Raw genomic sequence first — 16,772 nt, 5'->3', positions numbered from 1 at the left:
ATGCGATGCTGATTGGATAATTGCATGAATGAGTACAGATGTGTCTTTTAAAGTGGCTGGTAAGTATATTTCATATTATTAGAGTCATTTTACTAGCTAGATTCTTTGAGGAAAAAAGAATACTACAAAAAAAAAAAAAAGCTTATAAAAGGTCAACAGGTAGTTTTTCTTGGTTTTCTCTGGTATCATCTTTTATCCTCCCAAACTGTGACATACAGAATACGCAATGTTTTGTTTAAACGCAATGTTTACTAGGAAGTAGCAGAGATTACGTGTACTGATTCTGCAAATTTAATCAGTCTAGGCATTGCTAAGTTTCCTGATCTGGAATTAGGTGTGTAACTGCTTTAGCCTATTGTTTAGAGTCTGCACGATATCTTAATGAAAGTCATCACATAGGACCATTTCTGCACAGTCTGGCTTTGAGCAATACTTTTAGAAAAATAATTTTAAAGCAAAGTTTATGGCTTGAGACTCCATCAGTGCCAGATATACTGTATTTCAACAGCTTTTGCAAGACTTTGTCAATGTTGACTGTCATTGCCTAATTTTTAGGTTATAAGTCAGTTGTTGATGTGTAACCTATTTGCGTGGTTACTGTCTGTTATTTTTTTTTTTTTGGTATCATTCTTCCTGTTGCTTGGCTGTGTCTTTCAGCGTGTCATCTGTTTTGCTGACTAAATAAAACAAGCTTTTATAAACCACTTCTTGACTACACCAGCAAAAAGTTCTCTGAATAAAAGCTGTGAAAGCTGTCTGTTGAGTTCCTCAATTAATGGTTTGCATGGTCGACTACTGCAATCTAATATTCAAATATTTCAATTATATATTTTTTACATCTAGTTAAACTGATCTAAAATATTAATATGGCTCAAGAAGGCTTTTGTACTGCTTGTCATTATTTGTCATGAAAATGAGTAACAGGGTGAACCACAGAAAAAAATGTGTTTGTGCCATATATTTTCATTCTGTAGGAGCTGAAATATGGACTTCTGTATTGCATACTGATAGCAGAAAGCATGCTTTCCATTCTGCCCTAGAAAAGAGCAGCACAATGAGCAGTTCACGACAGTGAGTGTGTGTGTGTGTGTGTGAGAGAGAGAGTGAGAGAGAGAGAGATGGTTCTTTACATTCCTCAGGAGTATGAGCAAACAGAGTTATTTGGCACAGCCAGGAGAATTGTCCCATGTGTCTAAGTGTGTGTGTGTGTGTGTGTGTGTGTGTATTGCCTGGACTGTGGCTAAGTGCTGTGTGAAAGCAGTATGGCTGGCGCAACGTCATTAGCACATGCTTGGTGCCAGCAGGCCTCCATCTCAGGGGTGCTTTCTCCCTCCACACAAGCATATGAATCTCCAGTCTTGTCCTTTTCAAATGGTAAATAAGCCACTTACACAAGGCAAATGGTTGAAGCTTGACCAGAACCTGATGGGTGCAGCTCTGAAACCTTATCCATTTCATTAGGAGGATAATTGATTGAAATGTGAACATAGACAAAAGGTAATGACGGGAATCAAACACAACATTATTTGAGATCAGTTAGAGCTACGCTAACTTTAACCATGAAGGCTATGATACTTTTGCCTAGTGCTGGGGTTTCTCACACCTCTTTATCTTGAAAATAAATTCCACAGACTTCCTCAGTACAGATTTATTTCATTATTTCACATTGATTTAAATGTGAACAATAATAATTAATTAGTCTCTTCATTAGAGCTAAAAAGCTTTGTATTTCTGATGTATCCAAAGACAGAACACATTGGGTCCAAGCTGACATAATTTATAGGCCTTCTTGTTATTGAGTTATTGAGGTTTGGATTAAACCAATCAGTCAAATGAGCTACTAACTATAACTTAAGCTACTAACCATATCCTAATAAGTTACTAACTATAACATAAGCTACTAACTATAACTTAATAATGAATATAATTAGCTTTGGTAATGAGGTGTTGTGGTTTACACCTCTGCAACTACATAAAAAAACACACACACACACACACCCCATTTTGAGAACCACTGGTCCAAAACATTTGTCTTTGGACATTATTTAGTTATTTAAACCCTTTAAAAACGTTTTGTGAATAAAACGGAGCATTTTCCCCCAACAAATATAATAGTTCAAATTCCTAATTGTGTTTTGTTCCTCTTAAAACAGGAACAAAACCAGCACATAGCGCTCGTGTGCTCTCTCACGCGCTGAAGAGTTTCCGGGGAAACGCGCGTACGTGCTTACGTCCCACGTACGTCCGCTCGCCAAACCTTCCGAGGCCAATCATTTTCTCAGCGCGATGATTAAAACGGAAGGACCAATCACAACAAAGGAAAGAGGACAAGAAGAGGGGGGGGAGGAGTGTAGCTCCGCCCATCATCCTCTCCGAACCCCGCCCCTCCCCTCTCGCTGTTCCGCTGTGGAGATATAATCGCAGAGTTGACCCAGAAAGCGATCTGCCGTATCAGGGACTGGAGCAGAGAGAAGCAGCAGCGCGCGTGCCTGGAATACCACGAAAACGCCAGGACACTCTTCAGAAAAGGAAGAGAGATATTACACTGGTACGTGTGTGTGTGTGTGTGTGTGTGTGCGTGCTTGGTTAACCCTGCTAATGCATGCGTCTTATAGAATAAAATGCATTATAAGATACACATTCAGGCAAATTTATTCCAGCTGTCTGTTAATGCAGACGCTCCATCTAATCAAAAGTTGTGCAAAGAAATGCATTTTGTTTAAAAAAAAAATGTCCATAGGTCACGAATCGCATCATGGTCAGAAGATCAGTGTATCCTCCAGTGCGTTAAATACTTCAGTATTTCGGATTCACCTTAAAAAAAACAATCATATTTGCTTGAACTGTTTTGTTTATTTTTATAAAAACCCATACTGCAGATGCACTTTTCCAACAGATCAGTGACAGAGTAGGCTTTTTGGTGTGCACTACTGGTTCTTCAGACATTTAAACCAAGAAGCGATGATCCTGGTGAGATCAGAAGTCAGATGATTCAATAGCTCTGAGGAAAGGACAAAGAGAAATTCTGCTTTTTTTCCCCCATCAAGTAGGCTATAGTGGCAATCTCCTATCTCAGTGCATTATACCAAGATCACTGACACAGTGAACATAGATTGTGTAATCATTGCTTCTGCATAAATACTGATTCATGTAACATTTTCCAGGAAGGACAATTAAAAACAACAGCATGCTGTAGATCATCCTACTTACCAATAGTTCATTCAAATACCTGCATTTGTCATGATATATTTTCATCATGGCAACAATAAAGGTTGATCTTACAAATATTTATATTAATCTGAACTTGTCACCTAGGGAATAAAGAAGTTCAATTCTCTATTCGAGCCTGTCTAATCGAGTACTTGTATCACAATCCCTATTTAGTCTCGGCTCTGTAGCTCTGTTCGGTGTCTGTATGAGGCTTTGTTTGCTGAGCACTTTGTCTAGGGATCTGGCTGATATTTGTTTTGATGCTCCCAGAGGCTCAGGTCTGCTCCGACTGCATTGTTTTCTCAGCACAGTGCTCATACTCGAAACACCTAGGCTTTGTCTCTGCCAGTGGCACATTTACCAAGGGTTTTAAAGGGATAAGTAAAGGCAAGTGTTGAACAGGAACCAGTTCTGCCCCTTGCACTTCAGTGACAAGTTCAAATACTTTTCACACAGACTGATCCGTAGTCCTTGTGTCAAAAAAAAAAAAAAAAAAAAAAAATGAAAAGCCATTTGCAAGACTGAAGAAGTAAAGACTAGAGATTTTTCCAAACATGACATGTCGCTCAGCTGGTGTGTCAGGAATCTTTGCATGTTTTTCTTTTTCCTTACTTATATGTTGACATTCCTGTCATGTCTCTGCAGCATCACGTCCAAACCATGGCTGATCACATGATGATGCCCATGAGTCATGGGTTCCGCATGGGCATGAGCAATCACCCTCAGCATATGGGCCAGCCAGGCATGCGTACCCTCCCGAACGGCCAGCTGATGCACTACAACAGAGGGCCACAAGCTTCCTTGGAGGCAGCAATGAGGCAGCGGGCCGGCATGGGGCCCATGATGAACGGACAGATGGGGAATGGGCATCACCACCAGATGCAAACGGGTAACATGATGTACGGAGGAGCGAACCAGCAGCCAGGGCCACAGCACCCTCAAGCTCAACATCACATGCATCCACAGAGCCAGCCACCGCAGCAGCATCAGCAGCAGTATATGAGTGGAGGAGGTCTAAGCACATCTCAGCAGCTTATGGCCAGCATGCACCTGCAGAAACTCAACACCCAGTACCACGGGCATCCTCTCGGCCCTGGCAATGGACACCACATGGGACCCGGTGGTCCGTACAGGATGGCTCCAAACCATCTGGCAGGCATGCAGATGGGAATGGGTGGGGCAACGTTGGGCCTCAACGTCATGGATACGGACTTGATTGACGAGGAAGTCCTCACATCTCTTGTGCTAGAACTGGGCTTGGACAGGGTGCAAGAGCTGCCCGAACTCTCACTGGGTCAGAACGAGTTTGACTTCTTCTCAGACTTTGTGTGCAAGCAGCAGCCTAGCACTGTCAGCTGCTGAGCAGACAATTAGAAGTGGTTTCACTTCATATCTGTTCCAGTCAGTGATGAGTAGGTTGCTTGTATAATTCTGAGGACTTTTTGCAAGGGAAGCCAGTTTTACTGGTCTGAAGCGAAAATGACTTTGTCTGTAAAGTTATGCTATATATACACACACCGTAGTACACTCTGGCCTGACCTATTTGTTGGCAAATGAGAAGAAAGAAGGGAGTTCTCTCTGAATTATCACTGCTCGTTTAAGGGCTGAACTCTGTGATTGACCTTTTGTAAGTGTGTTTTTGTGAGGTAGCAGCCAACTTTTTCTATCAGTCCCCTGGGGTGACGATGTAGCTCAGTCGGACCAGGGTTGAATATGACTTCACTTTATCAGCCCTGATTAGAACAATGCATATATCCTGCCATGCCTCCCTGGGGCATCATTGGCATTTAGAAATATATTTATAATAGTCACCAAAAACTGGACATTTATTGAGATCATATGACAATTCTGCTTTATATCAGACAAGCTCCCAGAGGCTTGTTATGAGAAGAACAGTTTGAGTGAGTATTTTTGTGTATTGAAGGCTGGTACTTCAACACCGACTCCGACTATTCCTTCATTGCTCTAAAGCTAACGTTTAAGAGCCTAGGATTGGTGACATGCTGGAGCTGAGTACATGTCGTTTTGCACAGTGCTACACTGTTCATTTTCTCTCAGATCTGTTGAATTCATCAAGATGACCGCCGTTAGCATAAGCGTCACATTTGTCACAGTTGACATAGTTTGAATGCTCATAATGTTTCTACTACTTCAACTGAATTAAACCAAATCAACTGGCTGGCACTAAAGTGTCAACCGTTCACTGTAGGCTGTCTCTTTATGCTTATAGAGATAGCGAGAAACAGCTTGGAAAGCACTGGAATGTCTTATTAGCTTCTGTCGCTAACTGCTGAGCCTGCTCCCTGCTGGTTTGTCACAGCTCCAGGACTGCCTTAAACAAGCAGCATTACTTTCTCAAAAAAAATAAATAAAAAAAAACACAAAAATACCAATTCCAATAGTTTTGCTTAAGTGGAAAATATGGGGGCTTCACTCACTAGGAAAAGTGGAACTAGAAACGTTTGCGCATAACAGTTCCACAATGTCTGAGAGGTAACGTCATTTACTTTTGACGTCAACTTCTCTATCCGAAATGTACGTAGTGCTCATATATGGTCAGTAGATGTCTTTAGAATGTCACTATACTGTGAATAACTTGAGTTTGACAATACAGTGCCACTGTGTAATGTCCCTTAAGCCACATATTGCTCAGTGATATCTTGTAGCAAGCCGCTAAGTAGATAAGGACAGCATTATATTCTACGGCAATACATTGTTTTTTTGCCACCTGTTTAAATTTTCCTGTATGTTGAATTATTGTTTGAGACATTCACCACATGCATTGTTGTCCTCATTACTGGTTTTCATGCCCTCATGGTAGCACTCTACCATGTCTCTCAGTATATAAGCTTACGTTGCAGGTTCACCACTGATTTAACACACACACACACACACACACACACACATACACGCACGCTTCATCTTAATTGAGGTCAGTGTACCCAGTCCCTCCAATGGCTTCATAATTACAAAATGGAAATAATTAATTAATTTCTACATTATTGCTTTGTTAGTAACTTATATTGAACAATGCAGTTTTTCCCCCGTGGTGAGGTTATGGTATTTGCTTATCTCAGCTGAGCTTTGTATAGGAATAACAAAGCTTGTTAATGTCGAAAGTAGTTCTTTTCCACTGAAACTGTGCTCCACTCCCTTCTTAACCCACCCAGCTCATGGGAATATGCCTGAGCCACATTCTAGCCTGGGATAACAAAACTGGGAACCCAGTGATACACAAGGCCAAAATATGTATTGGACCATATCCTGTTTTTCATACATTACTGAACATTATTCAAGGTCAAAACTGATAAAATTGATGAATTAAGGACTCACTTATGTTTAATGTCCATTATGGCCGCTGTTGAATTCCTATACTGTAGCACACTAGTGAAGCTGCGCCATTGGTGAGCAATATTTGTATTAAAAAGGGACTTGGCCAAATTTATTTTGTTAAGGGAAGTTTTGTAGGTCTGCGCTACATACTGTACATCCAAGTGTTCAGCCACAATCACTTTGTGTTCCTTAATCATTCAGGTGACTTCACCTTCCCTTATATCTGTCTAGACTGCAGGCTTACTCCAGACCTATGAGTATATGTTATATGAGTGACATTGTACATGGACCCCTGGCTTGATTTATTTGGCTTTGTTTTAATTGGTTTCTCTCCATAACCTCACTCCCTGAAATGCTTTTTAAAATGTCGTTGATTCTATCTTAAGAAAATGTATTTATTTTCACTGATAATAAAATATTTATTTAATGAAGTGACATGAGTCTAATGGCAGTTCTGTACACTCTTCTTACAGACACTTCTTACATTTACACTACTGGGTGAAATTTTGGAAGAATGATTAAAGTATGAAAGCAATGATTAGGGTTTCAAAAATGTAATTATATTTTTGTTTAGGAACCTTTTGAGGAATTAAGAGCTCCATAACCCTTTTAAGTGACATTGGCAATGTTGGAGGACTGTTTGCTCAAAATATTCTATTTGGAAATATGAGAAAAGCCTTTACAGGCAAGTTTTTAATTATTTACAAACTAATTAAACACACCTTCGTGGGATTTAAATGAACACCGCTTTGTTAAATTGTGTCAGCAGGGAGAATATCTGTATGAATGTACTCTTTTACCCAGTAACGGACGACCTCAAACTTCTCTTTTTAGCCTCGTTTGTTGCAACTCCAGGCGTTCTCACGCGTGATTAACTGAATAAAGCTGCTTTTAGACTGTGTGATTTTATTAGTCTTTTAACATCATTACTTGTCAGACTGTACAAGATGATCCCAAGATTCTGTGTGCAATAATGTTGTTCTCCGTGTTAGATTATACAGTGAAGATCTGTGACGTGTGTTTCAAGTAAATGATTACATTCTGCTTACATCATCATTCAGCGCAACCTGGACTCACAAAATGGGGTCACGTAAAAAGAAACAAGCCCTCGGTATAACAGTAGCAATGATATATCTAGAGAAAACAAAATAAATATACAGTATTAATGCAGACATTTAATGAACACATTTCTGTTAGTTGTCTCTTCATACAATTTTCATATTTATTTTTGTAATGTTAATGTTGCAAACTTTTGGCCTGGTAATCTACAGTACACATGCCCAAAGGTTGGTGTGTATGTGTAATATTACAAATAAAACTATAAGTTGTAATTACTTATAAAAAAAAAAAAACATTGAAAGGAACCATTAATTATTTTTAAATACAATAATATATCTGTCTTGTCCCCAAGTATATTTATCCCATGTGCAATGAGCTTAACTCTAGACAAAAAGCCATCTAGTCGATATTTTGTTAGATTTATATCCTTGCAACAAATTCTTATTTGTAACCTCTTGTGTGATACATTTCCCCTACGTCGTTTTTCTCATATATTCCTTGTAGTTGTCAAAAACAAACCCTTTATCTAGAAGTGGATGTTCCCAAAGCCAGTGACTTACTTCTGCTTACTCACATACAGTGATCAAGCTCGGCTGTCTTGCCTGCGGGACAGTAACTTTGTTATGTCTCAAACAGAACAGACTTAATCTATAAGCAAGGATGATCTGGAAATGACAGGGAGTCCCAGGAGCTGACAACACTTGCTCATGGATTTCAGGATTAACTCTTTCATGCCTCAGTTTGAATTTTAGGACAGACCAGATTGTCTCAAATGTTACAATATAATGTAGAATGTGAGAACCTAGAAATAATAACAACGATGTCTGTGAACCTGTACAGCCAGTACATGCTGAATGCTGAGTAGACAGTCTATCCTCTCAGTAGTAGTCTGCTAAATTGCTTTGGGCCATGTAATTGCATGGTGCATGTCAGAGTGGAGGTTTAAAGAGTTTTGAGTGGTGTTATAACAGTCTGTTGCTTGCGTACCCATAGCACTAATCCATGTCTGAGAGTGGAGTAGCTGTTAATCACATCCCTACTGTAGTGATATTTATCACCCCATTCAACCCTGACAAAGAATGAAATAAAAACAACTTTGCTTCATTGTCTTACCTGGGTGAATATAAAGACATTGTTATCAGCTGTGGTAACACTCATAAAACCTATAATTAACTAATAATAATAAGCACACAAACATGGTGTTGACCCAAGGTAACCCCAAGCAGCAGACAAGACCTGTTCTGTGACTTCTATGAAGAGTCACTCCTCTCGTCTCTGACCCACCCTGTCTCCTAGACAGCCAGCCCTGCCTCTCTCTCTCTTTCTCTTTCTCTCTCTCTCTCTCTCTCCCTGTCTCTCTGCAGACTAAACCAGGTCTTACATGCCTGCGCAGGCAAGTAACAACACATGAATTACATCACTAGCACTTGAATTCTTATGCCCTTTTCATACAGGTGCAGCTTTGTGATATACTACTATGTTCAACTATATTATTATTATTATTATTATTATTATTATTATTATTACTGCTATATTGCTACTTTCTTTCTTTATATACAGTACTGTGCAAAAGTCTTAGGCATGTGCAAAGAAATGCTGTAAAGCAACGATGCCTTCAGAAATAATGAAACTAAATGTTTCTACATTTTAAAAAAAATACTATGAAGAGCAGTAAACAGTAATAAATGAAACAAAGTCAATATTTGGTGTGACAGCCTGTTGCTTTAAAAAAAAATAGTACTCTCAGGTACAGTGTGTGCAGTTTTATAAGGAAATGAGCTGTAAGTTTTACTGAGCATCTTGCAGAAGCAGCCACAGTTCTTCTGCAGACTTTGACTGTCGCACTCGCTTCTTATTTTTGCAACAAAACCCAACAGCCTTTATTATGTATTTTTGTCTGAAAAGTGTCTCTTATGTAATATGCTGCTTTCTTTACTGACATACAAACATTGTTCTGTAACATTTAATTTTGTGCTGAAAAACTAACGTTTGGAATCTAAAATGTTTTTGTACTGAATCAATGATGTAGAAGTCATAAAATACAAATCTATAACAAAGTTTGTACTAAACTATATATATATATATATATATATATATATATATATATATATATATATAGCTCCTATAATGTGTGCTATTTTAATGTGTCCTTATTTTTCAGCAATCTAGTAAAGCAACCCTCCTGTTTTGTTTACTATCTAGTAAACAATGTATATATTCTGGGCCATATTCAGAGTTGAGTAATTGAAGCTATCATCCCTTAAAAATCCAGGAGGAGAGTAATTGTCGAAGCATGACATAAAAAAGTACAATAGCTGTTACAATAGATAAAATGATAAATAAAATGCACAGGATGTGCTGGATGAAGAGCTGTTTTCTAAGCTTCCAACTAATGAGGATAGATGCCATATTGTTAAATTAAATTAATTGTTGAATTAATTAAGCTACTAATCAGCTAAGTCTATTCATACAGCAGTATATTGACAATATACTAGACTCCTATTAGATGTTTATTTCAATGCTTGCCATCTTCTCATTCATATAGCCTGATACTATCTTTTTTATTTTTCATTTTTAAATCACTATTTCCTTCTTCAGTCTGCATTTTCTAGCCCTGATTTTTTGAGATTTTAAAGGCAGGTGCTTGTGTTTAAAGGTGATGGTCTAGACACTATTGAAAAATGCTGTCTTGGATGTTTCTACTCAAGCAAAACAGGGCAAATCCAGAGGTGTGAACTACACGCAGGTAATTTGCATAATGTGAATGGTGCACCAAGAAAATCAAGTTAAGCAGCTGCGTAACTCTACTCTGAATGTGCAGAACTTTAAGTTGTAATAATGTAATTTCCCACCTGAGCACATTCGATGTGTGAAGTGGAAAAAAACCATGAAAGCATGTCTTTTGTTTGTTCTGTTAGAGCACATAAAGCTCATAAAATGGTACTTTATCCACACTTTTACATTTACAGGCCTGAGTGGCTTCAGGTTTTGTTCTACAATAGTGATCTGCAAACATTCATGCAACATTTTGGACTGAAATTGCAGCACAGCAACAAGAGTGGACAATAGTGAGGTGGTACAAGCTAGCAAGCAGACAAAAGTGTGTAGAGTTAGCAACAAGCTAGCTGGCTAACATTAGTGTTAACTCTAATGTTGATGATTACCTTCTCAAAACAGTGATTAGTATGGTCAGTGTTATAGATTTAACCTAGTACTTTGTCTGTATATTAACTGATCTAAAGCCAATACTGCTATAAACTTAAAAGTAGTGAAGGGGGACTTTACACTTCACAGTGTGAGCGGCACTCTGTAAACGGCGAAGGAACTGGTAGTTGTGAGGACTATCCCAGGTTGTCAAGTTGAAATTATAAGTTGAGGCAGCATTTTCGGTGGCTTTTACCGGGTGTAGGTGGGGAATTACAAGCTGCCTTGAACGCCGCAAACACCTGCATATCTGACTCATCTGTCATTTAAGTGTACAATTTATATGCTCATACCGATTGGTCCAGTTGATTTGCCAAGGTATGAGTGCTGACATTGTACGTGAAACAACCCCCCTAATGGACAGTTGTGTGTACTAAAAGATTTTTCAGCCTTGGTGAATCTGTCAGAGTGAACATGTAGGGTGTGCCTCTCGCCATGGGGTGCCATTACTTACAGAGCTTGGGTTATGAGGACAGTGTCTTTATCTCCTTCCATTTCCCATTCCTGCCAGTTATGCTAGGATAATGAAGAACCATCACACTGTTAACTCCAGAATTATTGACATGCTTCATGAAGCAAAATGTACACATAAATTAATAACAAATCCAATGTGATGATTTGAGCTTAAAATATACTACATCTACACTATAGTTTTATTATAAAACATAGCAACATTTCTTAAGTAGTGCATGTTTTACTGCAAAACAGTTTTTGTTGAAGCCTGAAGAGCGACTCTACACTTGTCCAAACTGGACAGCTGTAGACTGGACAAACGTCAGCTGATCTTTTCCCAATTTTCAACGGTCTAGTCTTTTTTTTGTGAGTCTGTTCCCACTATAGCCTCAGATTCCTGTTCTTGGCTGACAGGAGTGGAACCTGATGTGGTCTTCTGCTTTTGTAACCCATCCACCTGAAGGTTCGATGTGTTGTGCGTTCTGACATGCTGTTCTGCTCACCATGGTTGTAAAGAGTGGTTATTTGAGTTACCGTCGCTTTCCTGTCACCTTTCTCATCAACAAGACGTTTCCACCCACAGAACTGGCGCTCACTGGATGTTTTTTGTTTTTCGCACCATTCTATCTGAACTCTACAGACTGTTGTGTGTAAAAATCCCAGGAGATCAGCAGTTTTGGAAATTCTCAAACCAGCTGGTCTGGCCACAACAACCATGCCACAGTTAAAGTCACTGAGATCACATTCTAATGTTTGACTTGAACATTAAAGATAGCATCAAGTGTCTGCATGATTATATGAATTGTGCTGATGCCAAAAGATTGGAGGATTGGATAATTAGCAGGTGTTCCTATAGCTACCCGCTGCTCCACTGTATTAATTTTTGTATAGTACCATAATTTGAGAATAGCTGTGATAGAATAGCTGTGAAACCATTTATTCCTGAAGCTACAGCAGGAGTCTTTTTAACACATCCTTTAAATAAACATGTAATATGGGCCATTTCTTAACTACAAGCCTTAATGATTCGCACATAAACTCTTTTGAAACAGTTTGTTCTTAAAACATTGTATATTGCTTTGCCTTGCTGTCTCAGCAAACTTTATGCAAATACAGAATACAACTTGACTAAAACCATCAGAAAGGGCACACCCTGAAATGCGTTAGTCCTTCCAGCTCTTTTGGGTCATCATCTCTAACAATGACATGCAAAAATAATGAAAATGACAAGCAGCAAGTGTTTTCTGCTTCAACAGGAAAGAACCAAAGTCAATTAAACTATGATATGAAGTAAATCCTAGGGACACTGCTTTAAAATTTCCCACAATACAGTTATGCATATTGCTTCTTTTTTTTTTTACTATATCCAGGAAATGGTATAAAAGTCACTGTATCGTATCAGTACACATACATGCGTCACACTATTCTCACAACATGACGTTATGTAATGCATTATACACCTGTCCAGTAATATATAGTGATATCTGATCAAATAAGTGATCCAAATTTATTTTTGGACATTGTCTTTAAAAGCATTTCCTGCAGTATCGCTGCAATTTACAGATTGCTACTTCTTTTTTTTTTTTTTGCATTATATCTAGAGCACAGCAGAACATCATTCCTCCCCCCTCTTGTCTTTTGGAGGCCGGAGAGGCTACGCTTTGCTAGGCAGCAAGGCTGGACTTCAGCCATCTCTTCACTGCTTCCATGATTTGCATGGCTATCTACACGTCACAGCACCACAATGGGTCAGACATGCGTCAGCACACACACACACACACACACACACACACACACACACACACACACACACACACATTTTCCCTCCCCCAGCAGTCTTAGGCTCCAACAACAATCTGCATCCCAAAGGACAGACTCTCTCTCTCTCTCTCTCTCTCTCAATGATGAAGACACCCTTCCCCCTTCCGCTCTGGTCCCTCCTGTTCCCATGAGACTGGAATGAAGTTAAAGCTGTCGCCATCAAAGAAAACACAAGACTTAAGCTCCATGCTATAGCTACCATGGACCGCTGAACAAATGAGTACACATGACAACAGACAGGCATGTGTGACACAAGTTAAGACAACGGGACTCACACATACCATAAATAACTTCTATCTTCTGAGTGTTCTTTCAGGAATTTTAAAATGTCAAATGATGTCTCAGTGGTTTGTGTAAACATTTGTTCACTAAGCATTTTGTCCTAACCTTTAGACAGAGGCCAGAAATCAGTCAAGGTCAAAAAAGCTTACTTTGTGTTAACTTGTGTATTTAGAAAACAAAAAAATGTTTTAATCATATGAAGAGGAACACGGACGTGAACATTAGACCAATTTATTTTAAAAAATGTCTGCTGCTGCCTGATGTGATGTCAGCGCTTGATCCTGATGCACGTCTACTGCTCCTCTCGCCCTCTGGACCTGCTTGATTCATCCTGATACTTCTTCTGCTTGGAGCTTTCTGCACTTGTGACTCACCTGCTTCTGCTGTGGATGGTCTCACACTCATACTGTAGATATTGCATTTCTCCAAAACAGTTTGCACCCAAGTCTCACCCTTGCTTCAATGCATAATCTCATGTGGAAACTGTAGACTTGTACCCAAGAACTACTGCTGTAATCCTTATCACTATGATGCTCATTTGATGCCGAATACCCTTTCGAAACATTTAGTACTGTTTGTTGACTTTATAGAATAGAGGCACGGGGTGGCTTAGTGGTTAGCACCTCCGGGGCTGGGGGTTCGAATCCCGCCTCTGCACTGTTTGCGTGGAGTTTGCATGTTCTACCTGTGCTTCGGGACTTTCCTCTAGGTACTCTGATTTCCTCCCCCAGTGCAAAGACATTTGATGTAGGCTGATTGGCATTTCCAAATTGTCTGTAGTGTGTGACAGAGTGTATGATTGTGCCCTGCAATGGGTTGGCACCCCATCCACCTTGTACCCCGAGTCCCCTGGGACAGGCTCCAGGCTCCCCACGACCCTGTGTAGGATAAGCGGTTCAGAAAATGGATGGATGAATGGATGGATGGACTTTATAGAATATACAGTAATTGTGGAACAGTAATGATTAATAATCCCAATATCCGGTGTCACCCAGAGGAGGTTCATTTTTCAGTCTGGTTCCTCTCAAGGATTCATGGAGTCAGGAAATTTTTCCTTGCCGCTGTCCTCTACGACTGAATTGAATTTGAATTGAACCCAACCTGAATGTAAAAGGTTTGACTGACCCTTCCATATGAATGCAAAATAAACAGACATCTATACATTCCCAGATATTCACTTTACACACGATGAGTACTTTTCACTATTCTACAGAAACTGCACAGACTGTACACCATGGTTTAGGACCCCAGACACACACACATGGTGTACAGATGCTAATTGCAAACAGAGCAATGTCCTTTTGAAAAGTCTCATTACACATGTGCAAAGATAAATAAGACAACTTTGTAGAAGAGAGATTAGTGAGAGGTCAAAGCAAAGCATTACAAGTGTAATATAAGCATCAATGCACAACCTGACTGCTTTGGCAATTGAGCACGATTAAGTCTTTCATCAGAATTCATCTGCGCAGAAACAATTTGCGATGCTGTGAGTCATTTATGTTAAGTGCCGTACATTGTCTGTGAAACAAACACTTCCCCTGAAACAAAATAACTGTGTGATTAAAATGCATGCTTAGTCAGAGGTGGGGTTAGTCAGTCAGGAGCTGTAGGGCTAAAATGGGAATGTGTGACTGTGAGTGGATGTGCGTATGTGTGTGCATATGATCTGTGTACGTAATGCGGTGTGTCATTACAGTACACGTATCCTGCACTCAATTTATTCCACATGACGTAGTTTGTCTGCAGATGCTTATTGAAAAATTATTCAAACATTTTAGCCTCAATATTCTCAATGAATTGAGAATACTAAGAAAAACGAGTATATGGAACGAATTACTGACTGACATGTACAAGTTAATCTTTGCACCATAAATCCAAATGATTTGACTTTCGCAGATTTTCCCATTAACTTTGATTTATTAATTCCTTCATGAATTCAGAGAACATTGATAAATAGCATTGGACTGAGAGAAAAGTTCATTCTGTACCGGAGAGCCAGAGGCTAGCAAACACAGCACCATGCCTGACTATTTTGAACTCTCAGAAATAGAGATTTTCCAAATCGATGGGAAGGTTACTTCAGAAAAATTTTCGTTTTAGAGGCGTTTCTGAATGCATACCTGGTTCTGGTGACATATATGTATGAAAATCAAACTCCAAGAGAAAATATTTATGTTCAACTCTTATCAATGATGGAAAAAGTAATGTTATGTAGCTTCAGTGGACCACAACAAGGTGTTATTGTAAAGGGATTGAACACAAAAATGCAGTTGTTATAAGGGCCATGTCCTGAGACAGCAATCTGTGGTAGTCCAAAAGAGCAAAACCGGTCATGCTCTCGGATGGAGGGATGGCGTTACTCTTTTCCCTGTCAATCAGAACAAGCCAATCGTGGCCATCTGTGAGCTTAAGTATTCATTAAAAGGGCAGTTAGCACTTTCCTCAGAGTGTGTTCAGGTGCCCTGTGGCATAGCATGAGCATCAGTTTGAAAACACGTGATGGCCGACTTCACATGTCTCAGAGAAAGAAAATGCTAGTGTTTACCCTTTAAAGTTGAGAGAGGAGAGCTAGCTAGTGGGTGGGAATTGGCAAATAACCAAATTGGGAGAAAATTAGGGTTAAAAAAAGGTCAAACAGTCCAACAACGGAGCCGAGTGACTTTGACATTGATTGTCTTATTGCAGTATTGAGCAAATCTCATTTAACTAGCTAGTTTCATGCAGTAGGTAATGAAAACAAAAAAAAATGCATCCTAAAACAAAATATAGGACACAGAATGTTGGGAGGCAGAATATAGGAGATGGTATTTTGTAGGTTCATGAGCTAGAATCTATCCAAAATCCAGTGCAAACAATTTTGTACAAAGAAAGTTATTCAAAAACCAAAATACAAGAAACGAGGAAGTAGAATGTAATGGTTTGGTTCAGGCAATGAGACTTAATGCTTGACAGTATGTGTTATGCTGAGGTTTTACTTTTATAGGTAATATTCCCCAGTCTCAGCGGAAGCTAATAATAAGGTGATCAGCGGTAGCTGTAGGTCTGTAGGAGTTTTGTACAGCAGTACCAAATTTTAATTTAAAAATGACAAATGTACAATGAGACCTTGGAATTATAAAGTTCTATCAGCCCTTCTATCCCATTTTTAACATTATTTACATGCCACTGTGTACCGTATATATGAGACGTTTTGTACTAAAATGTAAATAAATGTATAAAAATGTATATATGAAGTTGAAAAGTTGTATATATTTTGGTCTTATCAAGGAGATTAGAAACTATTAAGCGTGAGCAATGCATTATATCATGTAGCATAATAAGAATGATGTGGGGCAAACTACTTCATACGCACTTAAATCCTTTCATTCAAACAAAACCCCCCACTAAACCTATGGTTGTCATCCATT

The 16,772-nt window shown here is 39.1% G+C and overlaps 1 protein-coding gene across 1 annotated transcript; it reads left to right on the top strand.

The window, feature by feature from the left end:
* The first annotated feature begins 2,388 nt into the window (after positions 1-2,388).
* cited4a (Cbp/p300-interacting transactivator, with Glu/Asp-rich carboxy-terminal domain, 4a) lies at positions 2,389-6,974 on the top strand. The gene is made up of 2 exons (XM_026942218.3): positions 2,389-2,548; positions 3,856-6,974. Exon 2 carries the CDS (start codon positions 3,871-3,873, stop codon positions 4,570-4,572), a length of 702 nt encoding a protein of 233 aa, XP_026798019.3. The 5' UTR covers positions 2,389-2,548; positions 3,856-3,870; the 3' UTR covers positions 4,573-6,974.
* Positions 6,975-16,772: the final 9,798 nt, after the last annotated feature.

This window comes from Pangasianodon hypophthalmus, chromosome 29, assembly GCF_027358585.1.
Source record: "Pangasianodon hypophthalmus isolate fPanHyp1 chromosome 29, fPanHyp1.pri, whole genome shotgun sequence".
NCBI lineage: Eukaryota > Metazoa > Chordata > Actinopteri > Siluriformes > Pangasiidae > Pangasianodon > Pangasianodon hypophthalmus.
Note: the sequence above shows the minus strand (reverse complement) of the source record. Positions and strands in the feature narration are given on the sequence as shown.